The sequence below is a fragment of the Typopeltis vanoorti genome, chromosome 12, assembly GCF_054136105.1.
Source record: "Typopeltis vanoorti isolate ZY-2024b chromosome 12, IOZ_Tvanoo_1.0, whole genome shotgun sequence".
NCBI lineage: Eukaryota > Metazoa > Arthropoda > Arachnida > Uropygi > Thelyphonidae > Typopeltis > Typopeltis vanoorti.
The window spans coordinates 18,520,528-18,540,953 of record NC_143560.1 but is presented as its reverse complement, the minus strand read 5'-3'; the positions used below and the strand labels follow the sequence as shown (position 1 = coordinate 18,540,953).

The 20,426-nt window shown below is 36.6% G+C and overlaps 1 protein-coding gene across 1 annotated transcript in view; it reads right to left on the bottom strand.

Moving 5' to 3' along the window:
- LOC150100611 (protein FAN-like) overlaps nt 1-20,426 on the bottom strand; it is a 477,112-nt gene that overhangs the window by 62,337 nt on the left and 394,349 nt on the right. The window contains exons 28-29 of the mRNA XM_090401841.1: nt 10,027-10,083; nt 1,989-2,124 (exon numbers count right to left, since the gene is read on the bottom strand). Of these exons, the coding sequence (XP_090257967.1) occupies nt 1,989-2,124; nt 10,027-10,083 (193 nt within the window). The remainder of the gene's footprint in view (nt 1-1,988; nt 2,125-10,026; nt 10,084-20,426) is intronic.

The window sequence follows — 20,426 nt, the reverse complement described above, 5'->3', positions numbered from 1 at the left end:
AGTTTGCAATAACTTCAGTATAAACTGGCCACAGCCTGCCATGTTCTTGCAAAATCCAGAAAAAAAAAAAAAAAAATAAAATAAAATCACAGTATGCTCATTTTCCTTATCAACTACTCTCATTACTTTATTTAAAAAAATGTTAGTTATCTGTTAAAACAGGATTATAAAGAATATGCAAAAGGATCTGCCTAATTACATGAAGCCTTACTAATTTTTAAAAAAAAATTTTCTTCTAAAATCTCAATTATATTGAATAAATACATACCTATCAGTTCTTACTTTAATTAATCACCACAAATATCTCAAAAAAAAAAAAAAAAAAAAAACTGATCTTACCCACTTTAACTTTTTAAGAACTTTTTTTATTTGCAAGACTTATTAAATAATCAGAACAATTCAATGGCATATTATTTGAAATATACAGTGATCTTATCTGTTGTTAGCGCCTTACAGCCTTTCACAGTATTTAATATTCCAAAGATACCTATTCATACCTTTTTGAAATCTCTCTCTCTCCACATTTCCCATAACTTCTTCTTTCTCTGCAATTTCTATTCGATTTCTCTAAACATTTTTTCATTCCAAACTTATTATCTTTTCTTTCTTTTTTCTCACTCTAGATGTACTGTCATGGCAGTTACCAAATATTTGTTAACTACCATACACTGCTGATGACTCTGTCTTTTTTTCTCTCATCAAGTATTGCATTAAGCTAGCTTCTAAATCTGTCATAATCACCTGCCATCTGGAGAGACTTATGCATGCCTACTAATCCTCCAAGTCATTCTTCTCAGTGAACAGAGGCAAAGATAACATCTCATTCCTAATCACATCTTCTGATGCTATGGCCAAATCTAGTACTCTCGATTCTCATGTTACCTCACTACATGCTGCTATGGATATTTTCCGAAATTCCATTTCCTTATCACTATATATCAATCCCACTCACATGAGATTGTAAGCCTCATGTGAGTGGGATTGATTAAGGTTCTTCATGTCATCAATAGGATTTAAACCAACGTCTTATATCTGAAGGCGATTTCCAATTCTAAATGATTGAAGGTTCTTCTTTCAGTCGTCATTATCACAATAATCTCCAAATAATAATCATCTGCTTTTCAGTTGCTAAGCTGTATGTCTAAACATTTTATACTTATTACTCTCAACATTCCCAAGCATATAGTAACATCGTACTAAATACCCTGTGCTATCCACTCTATTTCACACTTTATGCTCTCAAAACCACTTCGCCATTTCTCTCCTAGTTCTGCCTTGAATAATTTGTCTCCTATCATAAGAAATATTACTCATAAGTAACATTACTCCATTCTGTTTCTCTCTTATGTCATCTAAAAATATGCTATAGCCTTCAATTTATATTCCTGATAGGATATTAATTTCTGTCAATCATATTTCATTAAGATTAATAAAGGCCATAGACTCATTCTTCACATTTTAATATTCTTGGCATTTATATAAAGACAAAGCTGTAAATGAAGAGTGGTATTTTGATTGGGCTTATCCCCATTATTTCTCTCTTGGTTCCTGCTCTGCTTTTGATATATGCTACAGAATCTCCTGTCACCAAAACTACATCTCCACATCTCTCTCTCTGTTATTTTTCACTCCAGAAACTAGTTTTCCTTATTCATTAATACCCATTCAAATACAATCCGTCTTTTATACAACTCTATTCTGTCACCAGAAAAACTCTAAACAATCATGTGATGAGTATGTTATGCTACATGTTCTTACCATTATGTCATTTATTATCACTGCTCATCTCAACTCTCCATGCATATACCTACATTGCTTTTTTTTTTTTTTTTTTTAAAGTAAAGAATTTATTTATCTTAAAAGTATAGATATGGATGGGGAATAATGTTTTGAATAAAGAAAAGGAATTCACTGCGTTTCATTTTCTACAAAGTTTACCACAATTCAAAACATTGTTGCCTGACAGAGTAGAAAAACTAGAAACTTACCAACATACTGTCCAACAGCAGAAAAACTGGAGAGATCCCATAAGGTAATTTGTCCACCACTAGTACCGGTTGCAAGGAGAATATTATTTGTAGAAAGGGATACACAACTTACACCAGTTTCATGGTCTAGTTCAGCCTATATAAAAATAAATATAATAAATTCATACAGATAGGTGTTCTTTCAGTATTCTGAATGGAATGAGTTCACAATAAAACAATCATTTTTGAGTTTATTATCATATTATGAACTGCATGTTATGTTTTGGCAAGCTCTTTCATTTCTAAATAGGTTTTTGGTTTAACATATTGGTTCTGCAATGATTTGGTCTTGTTATCTATCAAATTGCTCTCCTACTCATGAGCTTCCTGTAAGCTGGCTACCAGAATGATATTTAATTTGAACTCAAAAAAGGTTTATCACTGTTATGCATACTATTCACCAATTTTACTTTCTTAATATCTATTAAAGTTTAAATATACCAAGAATCAAAAATTCCGTGTAAGTGTTAATGTCACAAATGTAAATTTATAGTTCACTGGTGCATGAGATGACAACAAGCAAGGAGACAAGAGACTTTGGAGTGGTGGTGGACAAGGATCTGAAGTTCAGAGGCACAAGTGGTGAAGTCATCACATCGGATAACAGAAATGATACAGATGATTTAACATTCAGAAATAAAGAGGTGGTTTCATTGTATAAGGTCTTAATCAGGTCTCCTGGTTTTCATGGTAATGAGGATATATTGGAAAAGGTCCAGAGCGTGCACAGACTAAGTGGTAACTGTGGATGAAATTTTTCATAGCACTGGGGGGGGGGGATAGAACAAGGGGGGACATCCCCGGAAGCAGTATATAAGGAGCAATCCTTGTATTTAGGCTTATATGTTGATTCTCCAGCACTGTGTTATTTAAGGAAATTAATTATTATTATTACTATTGGACCTCCAGGGAGTCCAAAGACTCATCGAGGGAGGCACCTACTCTACAGCTCTGTCTCAACTAACTGCAACTACACCAACGCCATCTACCGCCTGACACCACCACTAGTATTTCCACACACACAATCACAAACATCCATGCCCACGGCAGGATTCAAAACCCCCAGCCTTTTGGATGGAGAGCAGACACACTAACTTCTCAGCCAACCAGGCCGACAAATTAACAATATTAATCCAAAGGGAATGACTCCAAGATCCTGCCTTCCAAAAACTTTTAATTTTGTCTTGTCAGCAATGGCAGTTAGTCCATTGATTTTGCTAAATTTATCCAAAAATGATTCATACTGAATCATTATCCCTTAAAGTGCCTATTATGTCAACTGCATACATTATTACTTTATTTTCCTTCATAGTAGGAAGAACTGTTATCCCTTGCACAGCATATGAATTATCAACTTCTTGCAAAAAAAAAAAAAGTCCCAGAACCAATACAAAGAAGGCAAAGAGACTAAGAGACTAAGAAGATGACCTTGATTGATTCCTTTTTGAATTTTGATCAGGTCTGAGAAAAACCCGTTAACTAGGATGTGGGTAATGATGGACAGCAGCCTCTTTCCAACCTCAATTTGCTAGAGGATTTAGAAAAGAAAGTGATGTCAGACATTACCAAATGCTTCAGTAAGATCCACTAAGAGTACTACTGTAACTAGCTGCTATTTCTTATTAATTAGGCAGAGAAGAAAACACATAGTAGAAACAGATTTTCTACTGCTTAGTCTGGAACTCTATACACCTGTGTGCTTTTGATTATGTATTGCATTCTTATTTTTGAGCCTGTTGTTGATAATACAAAAAAAGATCTTGTAGTTAGTCATAGACAGAGAAACAGGCCTCTAGCTGTTGATTAAAGTATGATCTCTATTAGTATTTTAAATAAAGATGATATGACTTTCTACAAATTCTCTTATATATGACCTGCAGAGAGAAAATAATTAAGGAGTATAACTAGAATGGGAAGAATAAAATCCCAGTCCTCTTGGTAAAGAAAGGATTATCCAAAGACTGTCAAGTTCTGGGAATTTTCTTGTCTGCATTCTTTACAGACTGTAATAACTTTAGCTGCTATAATGGGTCTGTTGAGTCAATCTTGAATATGAACAGGAAAGACATTAATGTAGGAGTTACAATTTCTCACAGTACTATTGTCATCAAACAGATGTTCATAGTGTTTCCGAAAGGAACCAGGATGTCTTGCATGGTGGACATGTCTTCACCAATACAGATTTGGGTTATATTCCTTTCATCAAGGATTTGGTGAACTGTCTATTGAAGAAGGCAGCTGAAGGGCTATCTGTTAAGTGCTGCTGTATTCTTATTTTAAAATTTCTTTCTTTCTTTCTTTCACTTGTTTCTGATTAATGTTGCTGCATTGATTATCTGTTGGGAAGAAGACGAGCTTCATCCCACTAGATATTGTGTTTAGTGTCAACACTATGTTGTGCAGATCAGACTTTTGAATACATGAAAACTCAAAAGTATAGTTTGACACTAAACACAGTATCTGGTGGGATGAAGCTCGTCTTCTCCATAGGAGTAGTTTTAAATATGAGCACATTTTCAAAGAAGTTGTGAACCCTTTTACGTCAGCCAAATCTGAATTGGAACGATTCTCTTTCTCTCCCTCCCCCGAAAGTTTGGGAGATTCTCATTTTATGTAACCATCAAAAATAGTTTTTAATAATATTATTTATTAATATTATTTTCTAGCACACAGCAACAGTTTTTAATTGGAAAACCTCCGATTGTTGCATGTACCTTGTATTTCCATTTCTTTGATTTGCTTATTTCTTGCACTAATGATGTACTGTCATTTTAGGTATGAAATATGTGTACTTTCATTTCATTAAAGTTAATTGCTGTGGTTATCGTGAAATTTGTTGTTTATAGTCATGCCACAGGTACATTTAAAGATTAAATTGTCAAGGCATATTTTTAACTGCATATGTTTCACTTTTCCAGTTCTGTGATAACCTCCCATCTTGACTAATGTGAGGTTTGCAATATAGTTGCAATCTCAAGCTGCTAGGATGTAGTGGGCACTGGAAAAGTATGGTCATAATTCCTGGAAGAATCTTTGCATATATTTGTAAAGCACATTTGTAAACCTTATTACACATCTATGGTATTTCCAGTCTGTGGTCAACATTTGCTCTTCTGCCTTCTTTTGGATATTACAGAATGACTTAAGGAGGGGGTGGAGGGGCACAAAAAAGAACAATCACTAAAGCCTTAGATCTCCCAAATCTCCAATAAGACAGAAGGAGATATCTATCTGTTCAGGTTTTTATATCTGAAGAAGTATGCTTCCCAGAGAAATAACAACAACCCAATATTATGGTGTAGCATAAGTTTCCATATAGCTTCTTGTTTAAGTGAACTGTGGAATCCTTGTATATTTAATGAAGTAATGCAGAAGGAAGGTGATATGATTCATGAAGTGTAACTGGAAAGTCTTTAACTCCTAGATTTTGGATGGATCTGATGAGGTCTTCAACATGTGAAGGAGAAATGTATCTTGCTTCTTGTAAAATCTTTTCCAGCTTTTTTGCAATTGCTTGCTATTGCAAAAAATTTGCAATAGGAATTTGCTATTATTACAGTTTTATGACTACTGTTTCTGATTTGGAAGATGGTTATTTTCTTGTCATGTCAATAATGATCACAGTGAGAGAACTTTGTGGCATTTGCACAAAACTTATCTTATATCATCTGCATATAGGGCTACTGTTGTGGCAACTGTTCAGGCAATATCAGCCAAATACTTATAGCTGGCAAAGAGCAGGAATGATAGCAAGGAGCCCTGTGGGACACCTGCTGTGATTTTGCCTCCAGATTATCTAATTTCCAGCAGCTTCGATTGGAATTTGCAATCAATGAGGTACAATTTGGCCAGTCCTAGTGGGAATTTTGCCAGCAGAGCTTGAAAAGAAGCCCTTTGTGCCGTATTTTGTTGAATGCTTCTTTGGCAACAACTGGGAAGATTGCCTCTGCATGGTGCTTTCAGTTGAGTCTTATGCTGATGTTTTCCATGACTCTGAGAACTTGTTGTTCAGTGAAATATTATAGTTCATCAGGAATACAAATTTCTCACTGGGGTGAAATTTAATACTTCAGTTACTTTCTGCACTCTTATTAATATTATCCTCTTGGTTATTTTTTTTCTAGGCAGGAAAGCAGGCTGATTAATGGATAGTTTTGGGGAAGGTGTGCTGCTTTTCCTGATTTTTGGATTAAGATTATATTGGCTACTTTCCATTGTGCAGGGAAGCTAAGATATCTTAATATTGTATTAATAATAGCAACAACAAGCATAGCAGCATTATGTGGCAGGCATTTGATGAATTTGTTAGAAATTCCATCTGGAAATGTTTAATTTTTTGCCGTTATTTTATTTAGATTAAGTAATCTCCCAATGATGCTGTTAGTCATATAAGACAGCAAAATGTAGAGGAAATATATTTAGTATAAATAAACAATTGTATGCCAGTTAAAAACTGGTTATTATCAATCAAACAAATCTACTTGTAGTGAATCACAAAACAGTTAATGTTATTCAAAGAAGGGACACAGATTCATCAGATAACTGAAAGGTCTGTAAAGATCATGACAATAAGGGAACTAACCAAGCTTGAAAACAAATACTAATTAAATAACTCAGTTCAGTGAGCAGCTCATACTCTTGTCAGATATGGATAGTTCCTAAGATAAGATTGAGAATAACTCCACTTAAATGTGAATATTTCTTATAATGGTCCTATGTTCACTATGAGTAGTTCACTTCAGTTCAGAAATGCTATCAATTACTGACATACAAAATCACACATACTCATGCTCATAATGCTCATTACTTGGTCTATACCTAAAAGAATGGAGAAGAAGTAAGAAATATATCTCAGTAAGTACATATCTACTAATTGTGGTCCTGCACTCCAGCCAGTATTATCTAGTCACCTGATCTCACTTCTTCCAGTTATCTGGTAATATAACCTTTTAAAATTTAAGCATGCATATGTGGTCTTCTATATATGAGAACATACAATGTAAATAGCATACATTGTATGCTATTTGTAAAACAGACTGACAACAAAAATAAAGAGTGTAAATTAATATTTACAGTAATAAAGAATAAACTGGATCCAGTAAATGCTAGATCATAAAAGAAAAGCATAGCATATATTCATAAAGGAAGATACCTGTATCTTCCTTTTCTGGGTGTATGAAAAAAGAAGATACAGGGATTATGGCAAATACGAGTGCTGAGAATCCAGGAGCTTGGTTTCCCAAACTGAGGGAAGGCATGCCAATGTACTGCATAGAGATATCAGAATTCATGACTATACTTTCAAGAAATTTTAAAAGAGCATAATCAATAAACATAACTTGTTTCACCTGATATAGAAAATATGGTTATTGCTACAGATTTAAGTAACTAGTCTTTTCTTGTTGGAAGTGTTTTTCTTTTTCCAACTTCCAAACCTCCAACATCTTTCTCTAAATCCAGAGTAATTTAACCACACTACCGGCCATGACGTCTATAGACGTCAAGGTTATTATCATGGATGCGAAGTGCATGTTAAAATTGTAATACCATTGATATTACAGTGGTATCTCGCTAGTCCGAACCCTCCAGTAATCCGAACTCCGGTTTGAAAGAAAAAAAAGTGTTATTTATTACGTATTATTATTTTTATTTAATAATTATTATTTGAACTATTATTATTTATTTTATTATTATTACAGTACAGTATTTTTTTTTGTACTGTCGATTATACGGTTATACTGGAGGCCTATTTTGATGTATTGTGTGTTCACATTTGCTTTTTTTTTTTATACTGTACAGTACGTACTGTATTGTCAGCATGAATCACAAATATACACAAAAAGAGGAAATTCAAAACGTGCATAATCTGGATAAAAATATAAATCCAGATGATGAAATTTCACAAACAGATGTTAAGGAATGGATTACAGGTAGAATAGAACCGAAAGCGAAATTGAAATCAAATCAGATGCTTAAATTATAAATATGACGCTACATATTTATGAAGTATTATGTAGAATCATCGTCATCATCATCTTTTAATGAAGATGATGATAACGATGAAGAACTCGAAGAAAAAAAAAAGTAAGACATGAAGAGGCAGCTGACGGTTTTAATGTGTGTATAGAATGTGCTAAGGCAGAATGATACGCTATTCCACAAAATTTTGTTGCTAATTCAGTTCCGAGAAGAAGCATTTGAAAAAAGTTTAGCTTCGAAGAAACAAAAGAAAATCAGTGACAAAGAAATAAAAACCTTTTGTTGTGTGTTATTTTGTGAAACTTTTTTTTTGTGTTGTGTACAAGAAAGTGATATTTTTACACAAATTAAGTTACATACTGAACTATGCAATTTTATTAAATCAGAATCATCAACAAAACAGGTACAAGAAATTAAATTTTTTACTAAAATAAATTTGTGTTCTGTATTATTTTTTGTTTTACATTACAGTACAGTAGCTTTTTTTCTATCGGTTTCTATCATTGATGTACCATTAGAACCTGATTATTTTTGTCTTAAACGCTAGTTATTGTTATCTCTTGGGGGTAAATTTGTGAATCCGAACTTTTTGCTAATCCGAATGAGCATGGTTTTTATTAGTTCGGATTAGCGAGATACCATTGTACATTGAAATATATGATGGATACGGAGTGTATGAGGATGCATATTTGATCCATAATGGCCGGTAAGGTGGTTAATAATAAGGTGAGACACCTTTTGGCAACTCATATAGGTGAATATGACTTCTCCATTACTTCCACCTTAGTATCCCCACCTCTGGGTCGGGCTCCCACTGATGAGACCTCAATAAAGGTCGAAACCTGTCTGGATAGTGGCCCTTCTCTTAATACACAGCATCATACATGTCCACAAGGAGATGTGCTTTGCATTATGGGAGATACTAAGACAAGTGATGAGAGCTTGGTCCACCTTTACTACAAGTTGCCTCAGTCCTGAAGATCCTTCAGGTGCAAACTTTGTTTGCTTACACTTGGATAAAGGATTAAGCTAAATTTATTATAGTCTTTTCTTGATGTCTACGTGATTTTCTTTACTAATATCTCAGGTCTAATATTATCGTAAGGAGGTGTCAATACAGTAAATATAATATTCTTCTCCCTTCTATGTGTTAGACCTACTGGCCTGTTATAAAGCTATCTTAAGCCCTTATAAGTCATCCCGAGGATAAGGTGACTAGCCCTATGCCTCCCGGTATATTCTATGGCAGTAGCTTCATGTGGTCATGAGGCCGGTTTTCCTGTTTGCAGGAAGAAAAACCCCAGATAAACCCTGCTGTCCACGCCCAAGACCGGCTAACTTGGTTATGGCTGAGAGAGAGATCCTTAAGCTCCTCACATTGGCGATGGGAATTGAACCCAGGACACTCCTTTCCTAGGCACATGGTTGCAAAGTGCATACCCACTAGGCTAACCATGTGAACTAAATATAATATTATATTTGCCATATGATCTTAGCTCATCAAATGTCACAGCGTAAAGAATCATGAAGTTGCAAAATTTATGATTTACAATTATTAAATTGTATATGTAAATAGTGGAGCCTCCGTAGCCAGTCAGTATAGATGAAGCCCTCTGGTCGGAAGGACCTGGGATCGATTCTTGTCAGTGATGTGAGGAACCTTTATCTGGTCTCTTTCGACTAGAGGTGAATTAGCTGGTCTCATACGGTGGTGGAGGGTCCCCCTAGTAACACGGGTTTTTCATCCCTCAAAACAGGCAAACCAGTCCCATGAACACACACGGCTACAGTCATAAAATACATGTACTATGGCAAGGAAGACAATAGGAAACCACCTTGCTCATAATCATCTCCCTAGTATGGTAGCATATGGCTGCTCACACCAACCATATGGCTGAGGAAATAGGATAGGATGTAAATAGTGAATAATACAAAAATATAGTATATGAAATGAAATTATATTTTAAAAACTTTCTAAAAGAATTAAGATATAAATATATCTGCTATAAATTTTGCATACCAGTAATCCAGCAGTTGACAGTGATCTTGAGCATGAATGTTTTTTATATCGCCATACCTGTAAATAGTAAAAAATGTCGCTTATAATAATAGAGACACCACACCATTCTTACTTTGCAATTTTTAATAATAAAGCCAACCTCAATTACAACCTTTTCAATGACCACTAATGTTGTATTATACATGAGCTAATGTTATTTAAGTGGACATAAGTAATAGAGTAAGTTCAAAGCATATTTAATTTGCACATGAGTAACAACAAAATCAATATCTTAAATTTTGATATCATGTTAATAATTGATTTACGTAATCTAGATTACGTAAATCAATTATTAACAATTATACCTCAAGGGCTCACTTTAGTGAGTACGGGCATGGCGAACCCGGGGTACCAGATGCTGGACCATGCCTTACTTCATGTAACATACATCTGTTATATTATTCTGTAGACTGATCCCTCCTCTTCTTTCTTTGCTTCTTTCTCCTCTCCTTGCTCCTTCCCCCTGATGCTATTAGAGTATTCGAGGGCTAGGGGTGAGTCTTTCCTATCTTGCTAAGTCATTTCGTCTTATGCAGCCATCGAAGGAGGCAAGCTAGCCTCAATAGGTGCTGGTCCCAAGCCCAGATAAATGGCGAGGGTTGATGTCAGGAAGGGCATCCGGTCGTAAAACTTCAATGCCAGCTCAAACTATGATATGAGTCAAAGAGAAAATGATATAAGGGCTAGGGCGTACCCCTTAAGCGATGTGCAGCCACATTGCCCTACAGCTGCAAGAACTGGACAAGGGCTACCACATCAAGGGCGGGTGTGGTTAAAGAAGCAAGCCCAGCAGGTGGAGAGGATGTTGTGAGTGGGAACACTGAATGTTGGAAGCATGACTGGAAGGGGAAGAGAGGTGGCAGACATGATGAGGAAGAGGAAGTTGGACATTTTATGTGTGCAGGAGACAAGGTGGAAGGGGGGAAACGCAAAGGAACTGGGAGATGGATATAAATTGTTCTACTCTGGAGCGAATAACGAGGGAAGAAATGGTGTAGGAATTGTGGTGTGTGGCAGAATGAAGGGCGAAGTACTGGAAGTGGGTAGAAGGAACGACAGGATCATGCAAATGAAATTGGGTCTAGGAGAAGAGCGGGTGGTCGTATTATGTGTATAAGCCCCGCAAGTTGGTTGTACAGCAGAGGAGAAAGATGAGTTCTGGAACGTGTCAGATGAAGAAATGAGGGAACTGGAAGAAAATGAGATGGTGATTGTCGGAGGAGACTTGAATGGACACATAGGGAGACAGAATAGAGACTATGAAAGGGTGCATGGTGGCCATGGAGTGGGAATGATGAACCAGGAAGGAGAGAGGGTTGTGGACTTTGCAGTAGCGTTTGATCTGGCAATTGTGAACTCATTTTTCTACAAGAGGGAAGAACATTTGATAACATTTAGGAGTGGTAACAACAGTTCGCAAATTGACTACATTTTGATTAGAAGAAAACATTTTAAGGTTGTGACAAATTGTAAAGTAATTCCAACAGATCAAGTAGCACAGCAACACTGACTGCTGTGCGCAGACTTTAAAATAAGATCGAAGATAAGAACCACTGGATGCCATGGGATGAAGACAATTAAGTGGTTTCGCTTAAAAGAGGAGAGTGTGAGGAATCATTTTAGGGAGAGGGTGTTAGACAGGATTTCGGATGGACTGGAAAGTGTACAAGACTGGTGGAAACATAATTCAAAAGTAATCCTGAGCAGTGCAATCGAGGTGCTTGGTGAGACATCTGGAAAGATTAGAGAGCAGGAGGAGGGTTGGTGTGGAATAATAATGTACAAGTGGCAGTGACAGCTAAGAGGAAGGCAAAGCAGAAGTGGGATGAGTCAAGAGTGGAAGAGGACAGAGAGGTGTACAGAGAGAGAAAGCAAGAAGCCAAGAGAGTTGTGGCACAGGCGAAGACATATCAAGATCTGTATGATCAATTAGAAACAAAGGAAGGACAGAGAAAAATTTACCAACTAGCGAAATGTAGAAATAAAGCAGCAAAGGACATCTTACATGTGAGGCAGATCAAAGATGCTGAAGGAAGAGTATTATGGAGGGATGTGGACATAAGAAACAGATGGAAAATATACTTTGAGGGACTTTTGAATGAGGAAAATGCAAGGACTCACAGAGAAGATGGGCAGCCTTCTGAGGGGATGGTGCAGAGTGAAAGTGACGGAGGCCATGAAGAGGATGAGGAATGGAAAATCAGTGGGCCCCGACAGAATTCCAGTGGAGGCATGGAAGGCACTGGGGGGAAGAGTTTCATGTTCATGAAAGTTTGCCAACAGAAAAATATACCCAAGGAATGGAGGGAGAGTACTCTTGTCCCCATCTACAAGGGTAAAGGGGATGCACAAGACTGTAAAAATTACAGAGGAATAAAGTTGATGTCCCACACAATGAAAATCCTAGAAAGGGTTCTTGATGGTAGACTGAGGAAGGAGGTGGAGATTACAAAGGAACAATTTGGCTTTATGCCTGGTAGATCAACAACAGATGCTATCTTTGGGTTATGGCAGATGATGGAAAAGTATCCAGAGAAACAAAGGGAGCTACATCTGGCATTTATTGAGCTGGAGAAAGCATATGATAGAGTGCCAAGGCAAGAAGTCTGGAGGTGTCTGAGGGAAAAGAAGGTTCCGGAGAAATATGTCAGATTGTTCCGGGAAATGTACAGAAATGTGAAGACAAGTGTTCGGACCTATCTGGGAGAGACAGAAAGTTTTCAAGTAACAGTTGGCTTGCATCAAGGGTCAGCATTAAGTCCGTTTCTGTTTAATATTGTGATGCAGGTGGTAGCAGAGGAGGTGAGAGAAGATGCGCCTTGGACAATATTGTATGCAGATGACATCTTGCTGTGTGCAGATTCAAGAGAAGAAGCGGGAACTAAACTGGAAAGATGGAAAAAAGTACTGGAAGAGAGAGGTATGAGACTGAGCAGAAGTAAGACAGAGTATATGTGTTGCACAGTGGGTGGCGGACAGGAGACAGATCTGGAGCTGCAAGGAAATGTCATCACGAAGGTGAGAGACTTTAGATACTTAGGTTCAACAGTGGAAGAAGATGGAGGAGCTGAGAAGGAAGTGGGATGCAGGATACAAGCAGGTTGGAGGAACTGGAGGGAGATGGCTGGAGTGTTATGTGATAAGAGGGTGCCAATCAATCTGAAAGGCAAAATCTATAGGACAGTAGTGAGGCCAGCTATGACATATGCTACAGAAACTGTGGCCCTGAGGAAAAATAACATCAGCAGGATGAAAGTAGCAGAGATGAGAATGCTTAGGTGGATGTGCGGTGTGACCAGAAAGGATCGTCTGAGAAATGACTATGTCAGGGGAACAGTAAAAGTTACGAACTTAGGAGTGAAAATACAGGAGGCAAGGTTGAGATGGTTTGGTCATGTGATGAGGAGAGAGGACGAATATGTGGGAAGAAGGGTCATGCAGATGGATGTGCAAGGAAGGCGGAAGCGTGGGTGGCCAAAGAAGAGATGGAGGGAGCCGGTAGAAGAGGACTTGAGAATGAAGAACTTGGATGTGGTGACAGCCTAAGACAGGAAGGTGTGGAGGAGACTCATTATCAACAGTGACCCCACTTAAGTAGGAGAAGCTGCAGAAAAAGAAGAAGAAGATTCTTTCTTTTGATTCAAAACTGTTAATGAGTAGTACTTCATTCCACCCTCATATCATTTGCTCAACTGATTGTAACTGATGTTGGAAGTTTAGTTTAATCCTTTATCCAAGTGTAAGCAAACAAAGTTTGTACCTGAAAATATCTTCAGGACTGGAGTAAGGTAGTGCAACACAAGGCAACTCCGAGCAAAGATGGAACAAGCTTTCATCACTCCTTGTCTCAGTATCTCCCATAATGCAAAGCACATCTCCTTACAGACATGTATACTGCTATGCATTAAGGGAAGGGACACTACCCAGACCGGTTTCAACCTTTATTGAGGTCTCGTCAGTGGGAGGCAGACCCAAAACACTGGAGACACTAAGGCAGAAGCAATAGGAGAGGTTATATTTACCTATAGGAGTTGCCAACAAGTATACCATGTTATTATTGAATTACTCTGGATTTAGAGAAAGATGTTGGAAGTTTATTTTTCACTTGGTTAGACTATAATAAATTTAGTTTAATCCTTTATCCAAGTGTAAGCAAACAAAGTTTGCGCCTGAAAATTTCTTCAGGACTGGGGTAAGGTAGTGCAACACCAGGAAACTCTGAACAAAGGTGGAACACCTGTTGGCAACTCCTATAGGTAAATATCACCTATCCTATTGCTTCTGCCTTAGTGTCTCCACGTTTGGATCTGCCTCCCACGGACAAGACCTCAATAAAGGTTGAAACCGGTCTGGGTAGTGGAGACCTCAATAAAGGTTAAATCCGGTCTGGGTAGTGGCCCTTCCCTTAATGCATAGCAGTATACATGTCCACAAGGAGATGTGCTTTGCATTATGGGAGATACTGAGACAAGGAGTGATGAGAGCTTGTTCCACCTTTGCTCAGAGTTGCCTGATGTTGCACTACCTTACCCAAGTCCTGAAGATATTTTCAGGTGCAAACTTTGTTTGCTTACACTTGGATAAAGGATTAAACTAAATTTATTATATGATTGTAACTGAGTAGAACATTATAGTGCAATTACCTATAAACATCAATCATTCCAGAGTGATCTGTACTTGGTATTAATAATTATGAATTCATTAAACTTCCCAAGATATGGTCAACAAGTAAATCCTTGCTTCAACAGCTAAGGCTGCTGAGCAGCACCGAAAGAAGACAACCTACTCAAAATTCTAAGCCTTATGTTATACACTTTTCATCTGCATATGCTATAGTCCTATATGTTGATGATGTCTGAAATCTGTAATCAGTTATTAAACCAGTGTTTATTTTCAGTTCTCAATGCTGAAAACCCATTCCATGAAATGAAAGATGAACATTAACCAACATTCGAGCCTACACATTTTAAATGAAATTCAAAATCCGTGTGTTGAGGTTAAGTGCTGTGAAGAATTCATGTTGGAGGTTTAATGGAATATTATCAGCACTGAGAAAGGATTAAAACAAATTTTAAATAAAATTTATTTTACTCCTTTCTCAGTGCTGATAATATTCCATTAAACCTCCAATATGAAATTCAAAATCAGTAGAAAGAATAAACAAACACTCCAAAAATGACATTTATCTACTAAAACAAACACATATATATTCATTTAAAACACACACACACACACACACACACACACACACACACACACACACACACACACACACACACACACACACACACACAGTGTGTGTGTGTGTGTGGAAATTTATAGCTGCCTCTTGTAATGAATATTTTTGATTTCTCTTTTTGTGTTATGCACCTGATGAAGTTTTCTAAGACAAAGAAAACTAATTGGGCACTCAAATAATAAACAGTATTTTTTCTCTTTTGGTATCTCTCGGCTACTAGTCATTAAATTTATTTAATCATGTCATATAGCTCAGAAAAATCTATTGCATCAAAAAAATGAATTAAACTTAGTCATCAGTCCATTAGAGAGTTTAACAGCATACTGACACCCAATCCCAGAGCAAAGATAGTACGATATTCCAGAAAAACTCCCATGTATTTTACCCTGAGGAGACATAATGAGTTCCTGCTGTTTCCTCAGATATGCTGGCAGTGGGTTCCTGCCATTGAGCATCCTGTTCCACTACACCTCAAAAATGCTCAGTGGTATTCAGAGTAGGTGGCCAGTTGGATGGTAAGATAATCTTAAGTTACTATTATGTTTCTGTATGATGATGATGTGTATGTATATGTATGCAGTACATCATTCCACTAGAAGTCTCTATCACATGCAGGATAAATGCTCAACACAAATGAGCATACTTGGTTGGTAAAGCTGTTCCATATAAGCTGCACTACTCGTTGCTAGTATCATGGGTCTAAGGAGTGCCAGAAAAAGCACTTTTCTACTTAACCCAGTCAATTCAAGATAACTTCCAGATAAAACCTACCAAATCCAACATTGAAGCTTTTATAGATTTTAGCAGTGCCTTTGACAAGGTGTGGAGGCAGAAACTCTTTTCCAAACTTTGTCATATTGGAATAGAAGGGAAAGTTCTAAACTGGATTTATGACTTTCTAAGAAATAGAACAATTCGAGTTAGAATAATGCTGCCTTAAGGGACTCACTTAAGGCAGCATTTTGAGCCAACTCCTTTTTTCCATCTACTTAAATGACTTAGATAAAAATATAAATAGAGAAACAAATATAGCTATGTTTGCTGATGATTTGATCCTATTCTCAGCTCACAATAACTTAGAAACAGCAGAAGGTCACTTAAGCAAAGCCAGTGAAAGTTTATCTACATACAGTGAAAACCAAAAAAATCAAAATTAATCTTACTAAATCAGAAATTTGTGTATACCATTAATACCCACCTCAGAAAGTGGAGACCAAAGATTAAGCCAAACAATGAACTAATTAAAACTCCAAATACCTTGGAGCTACTCTGGATCCATCACTAAGCTTCAATAAACATATCAACAATGTTGCAGTCAGAGCAAAAAGGACTAAATATCATGAGAAGTATCTCTGGTAGAGAGTGGGAAGCCACTGCTAAAACCTTAAAAGTCACATATACCTCTATTATCCGACCTAATGAAATATGCTATGCCCATCTGGATTATATTCTTATATATTTTATCTGTATAAAATTTTCACCCCCAGTATCAAGGGCATCTTCAGTATAATTATCAAATTAAACAACAAGAACAGAAACTGGTAGATCCAGCAATGAAGTGTGCAGGTATATGATGAAGAGTGACATCTGCTAATTAATTATCATATCTTACATTCCTATTTGTCAAGTTATTAAGAATATAATTTCTTGTCAAGTAATAATTTACTGTTCAATGCTGATGTTCCTTCACATATCTTAACCACAACTGCTTGTTTTTTTTTGCTGGTCAGCTGGTGTACTCAAATAGTTACTTGCTGTTATAGCCATTTTGGAGGTGCATTCTCTCACATCAATTAGTCAGCTGTTTCTGACCAAACATACATACAATGCTGATTTGATGTTTTCTATTTATCATGCTATTCTCAGTACACTTGAGATCCTATGAAGGCAAAAATTTATAAGATATTCTTACTGGGCTAGTTTGCTCCAATGCTCTTATTATTGCAAACACACTTAAAAGCAGACACAGATTGTTACAGGCATTTTATTGCCTATTTACATCCGGTGCCTGTCATATTTTTTTAGTTGTCTGTTACTGGTGGATTCCATTTCACATGGGATATCTCTAATATTTTGGCCACTGAGTGAATAAGCAAGCACTGCAGGCTGTATAGCAACAGACCAACTTTTACTAAATATCATAGTAGACAGAATATCACCTTTGTAGCATGTAACAAAGTTATTAGACAATAAGCACAAGTATGGAATACTAAGTAAACCCATTCGTGTGGAAGAGATTTTAGTTAAGCATAGATAATCAATCACAACATTTCAATTTCTAGTTTATAGCATATAATTGTTGGAAAGGAATTAATTTTTTAACATTAACTAACTTTTTGTGTTATGGATATCTCCAAGGAGTCAGATGACTCATTGTGGGAGACCTACACTAACCTTTATAAACACAATACCTATCTTACCTCTCCTTAAACTCACTTCACTGTCAGGGAACTACTTCTGGAAATTCATTCCACTCCAACACCCTCCAAGAAAAAAAAAAAAAAAAATCTAGTTTACACTCTTACAAAACTTCTACAGTGACCATTAGTTCTCTTTCTATTTGTTTCCATATACTGAAAAATTTCTTTTGTGTCAATCTTATACAACTCCTTTAGTAACTTATAAGTTTCTATCAACTAAACCCACACACATTTTTGATCTACCTTTATAGGGAGCATTCTTTAGCCTCTGTCACCAGCTTGGTCATTCATCTCTAGATCATCTCCACCACTTCCTGAATCCAAGACCAAGGTGACCAAATCTGTGCATAATAGTCAAGATGGGACAGAATCATGACCTTATAAAGAGGTATAATAGTCTCCCTGTCTTTACTTGTTAGGAAGGTTATTATCTCATAATCAAAAATCATGGCATTTAAAGGCAAATATCCAAGTAATCTTTTGATCTTTTTTGCCAACTTTTGCAATATTCCCTTTGAACTGTAACTTTATTTTCCATTACCCCAAAATCCCTAGCCTTACCAATTTCCTGCAATCAAGTGCCATCAACATGATACACAGTATGCAAACAGTTCAACCTGAAGTGCATAATCTTGCATTTTGCAACATTAAGCTGACAACCATTACCCTTTGCTTGCAATGGCAATTTATTTAAATCATCCTCTATTGACTACTGCCCAACTGAGTTTTACATCATCAGTAAACTGAATATCTCCACTTTATATCCTTATGTCATTAATATACAAATGAAGGAGTAATGGACCTAATACAAAGCCTTGACAGTACACAGTAGTACAAAGTCCTTCACTGTGTACTACTTGCTGGTGTTTGTCTGTCAGCTGTCCTGTATCCATGCCACCAGCTTCATGTGCATTCCCATTTGCTCCAACTTATGTAATGGTTCTGTGGCATTCTGTTAAATGCCTTTGCTTAGTCCAGAAGTAGCATAATCTGGCCATTTCCCTATCTAATTCTGCCGCCATTCTATTATAAAATGTGAGTAAATTACAAAAGTAGGACCTACCTTTTACAAAGCTCCTCCCCTGTCCTGAAGAATATCATATTTCCATCAACATGCTATTATTAGGTAACAAAATTTCAAATAATGATCAAATCAACCTAAATTTCTATTTTTTGAGGGTGCTGAGTATTCTCATGGAAAGATTGGAGAAAAAATTATGTGTATATATATGCATGTAGACTATTATTATTATTATATGGGCACTTCCATGGAGTCCAAAGACTCATTATGGGAGACTCAATCTATCATACCTCTCCTTGAACCCATTGACAGACAAAGTACTCACAATTGACTCTGCCAACTCATTCCATTCATTCACAACTCTCCAAGCAAAAAATCTAGTCCTCACACCCCTACTAACCACACCTTTATTCAACTTCCAGGGATGACCCCAAGTTCTGGTTCCTCTAGCCAAGTGCTGAAACATTTTCCCTGCACCTATCCTATAAAACCCTTTAAGCAACTTAAATGTTTCTATCATATCCCCTCTTTTTCTCCTATCAACCAACTTCTGCAATCCATACACCTTCAACCTATCCTCATAGGGAACATTCCACGGGCCACTCACCATGACTATGCTGCAAAAAATATTTGAACACCCTATTTTCCTGAAATTTTGCATACCATAACAGTAACAAATCACACCTCACAGCATGGAAATTCATAATAAATGTAGTATATAATGATGTGAAATGCAATGCAAGTTCAGCACAATTAAAGCATATTGTGCTTTAATTAAAGATGGAAATGTGATGTGAGAAGAAATCCAAGAAACATATAGACAGAACAAATGATATTGATGATGGTTAAGGATGTGAGAGAGAGACTGTTGAGAAGGGTGCTGAGCACTAATGGACTCGGTTTTTATCAAATACCTATTTGTACAAACCTAACATCATCCCACATAATGCTTGGGTTTGAGTTGTATGATTAGACCTCACTGAAACTAGAAAGCATATAGACTGTTTTGAAAGCTGTAGTATGGGGTGACAAATCATGATATACGATTTCAGTTCTTGTATATGGTAGCTGTCAAAGAGTGTTACTTATCAGTGTATCTTCCCATCTGTTAAGCATGGTGGAAGTGGTATTACCATGTAGAGAAGAATTTCCCAGGTTTAGATATAGATCAGCTGTCTTAATGGCCAAAAAAAAAATGAACTCCCCAAACATTACACTGGCATTGTGAACCATTCTATGTGACATCATAATGTATCAAGTTATATTTCAAAGTCTATGGTGATATAGTTTGTTGAGGAAATGGGAATACAAAGGTTACACTGACCAAAGTATTGATCTTATCTCCTCTACAGTGCACCTTCGGAGACATTTAGAAACCACTCACCTTTAACAGTTCTTCCAAGGTATACTGAAACATTTTCAATGTTATTTATCAGGCTGCACTATGCATGCATGCAAGTGTGCACACACACACACAGTTCTGTGCTGGGACACTTCATTCCCAGAATTTACCTCTAATCTCTGTTGTGTGTATCTTATTTTGTTTTTATCATCCTGTGACCATTATTATTATTATTATTTTTGTTGGATTTATACTGAGTTCATATTCAATAATAATACATGTTCCATCCTAAAAGCTTTAAACCCTGCTTATTCTCAGCTAATACAATTATACAGAAAT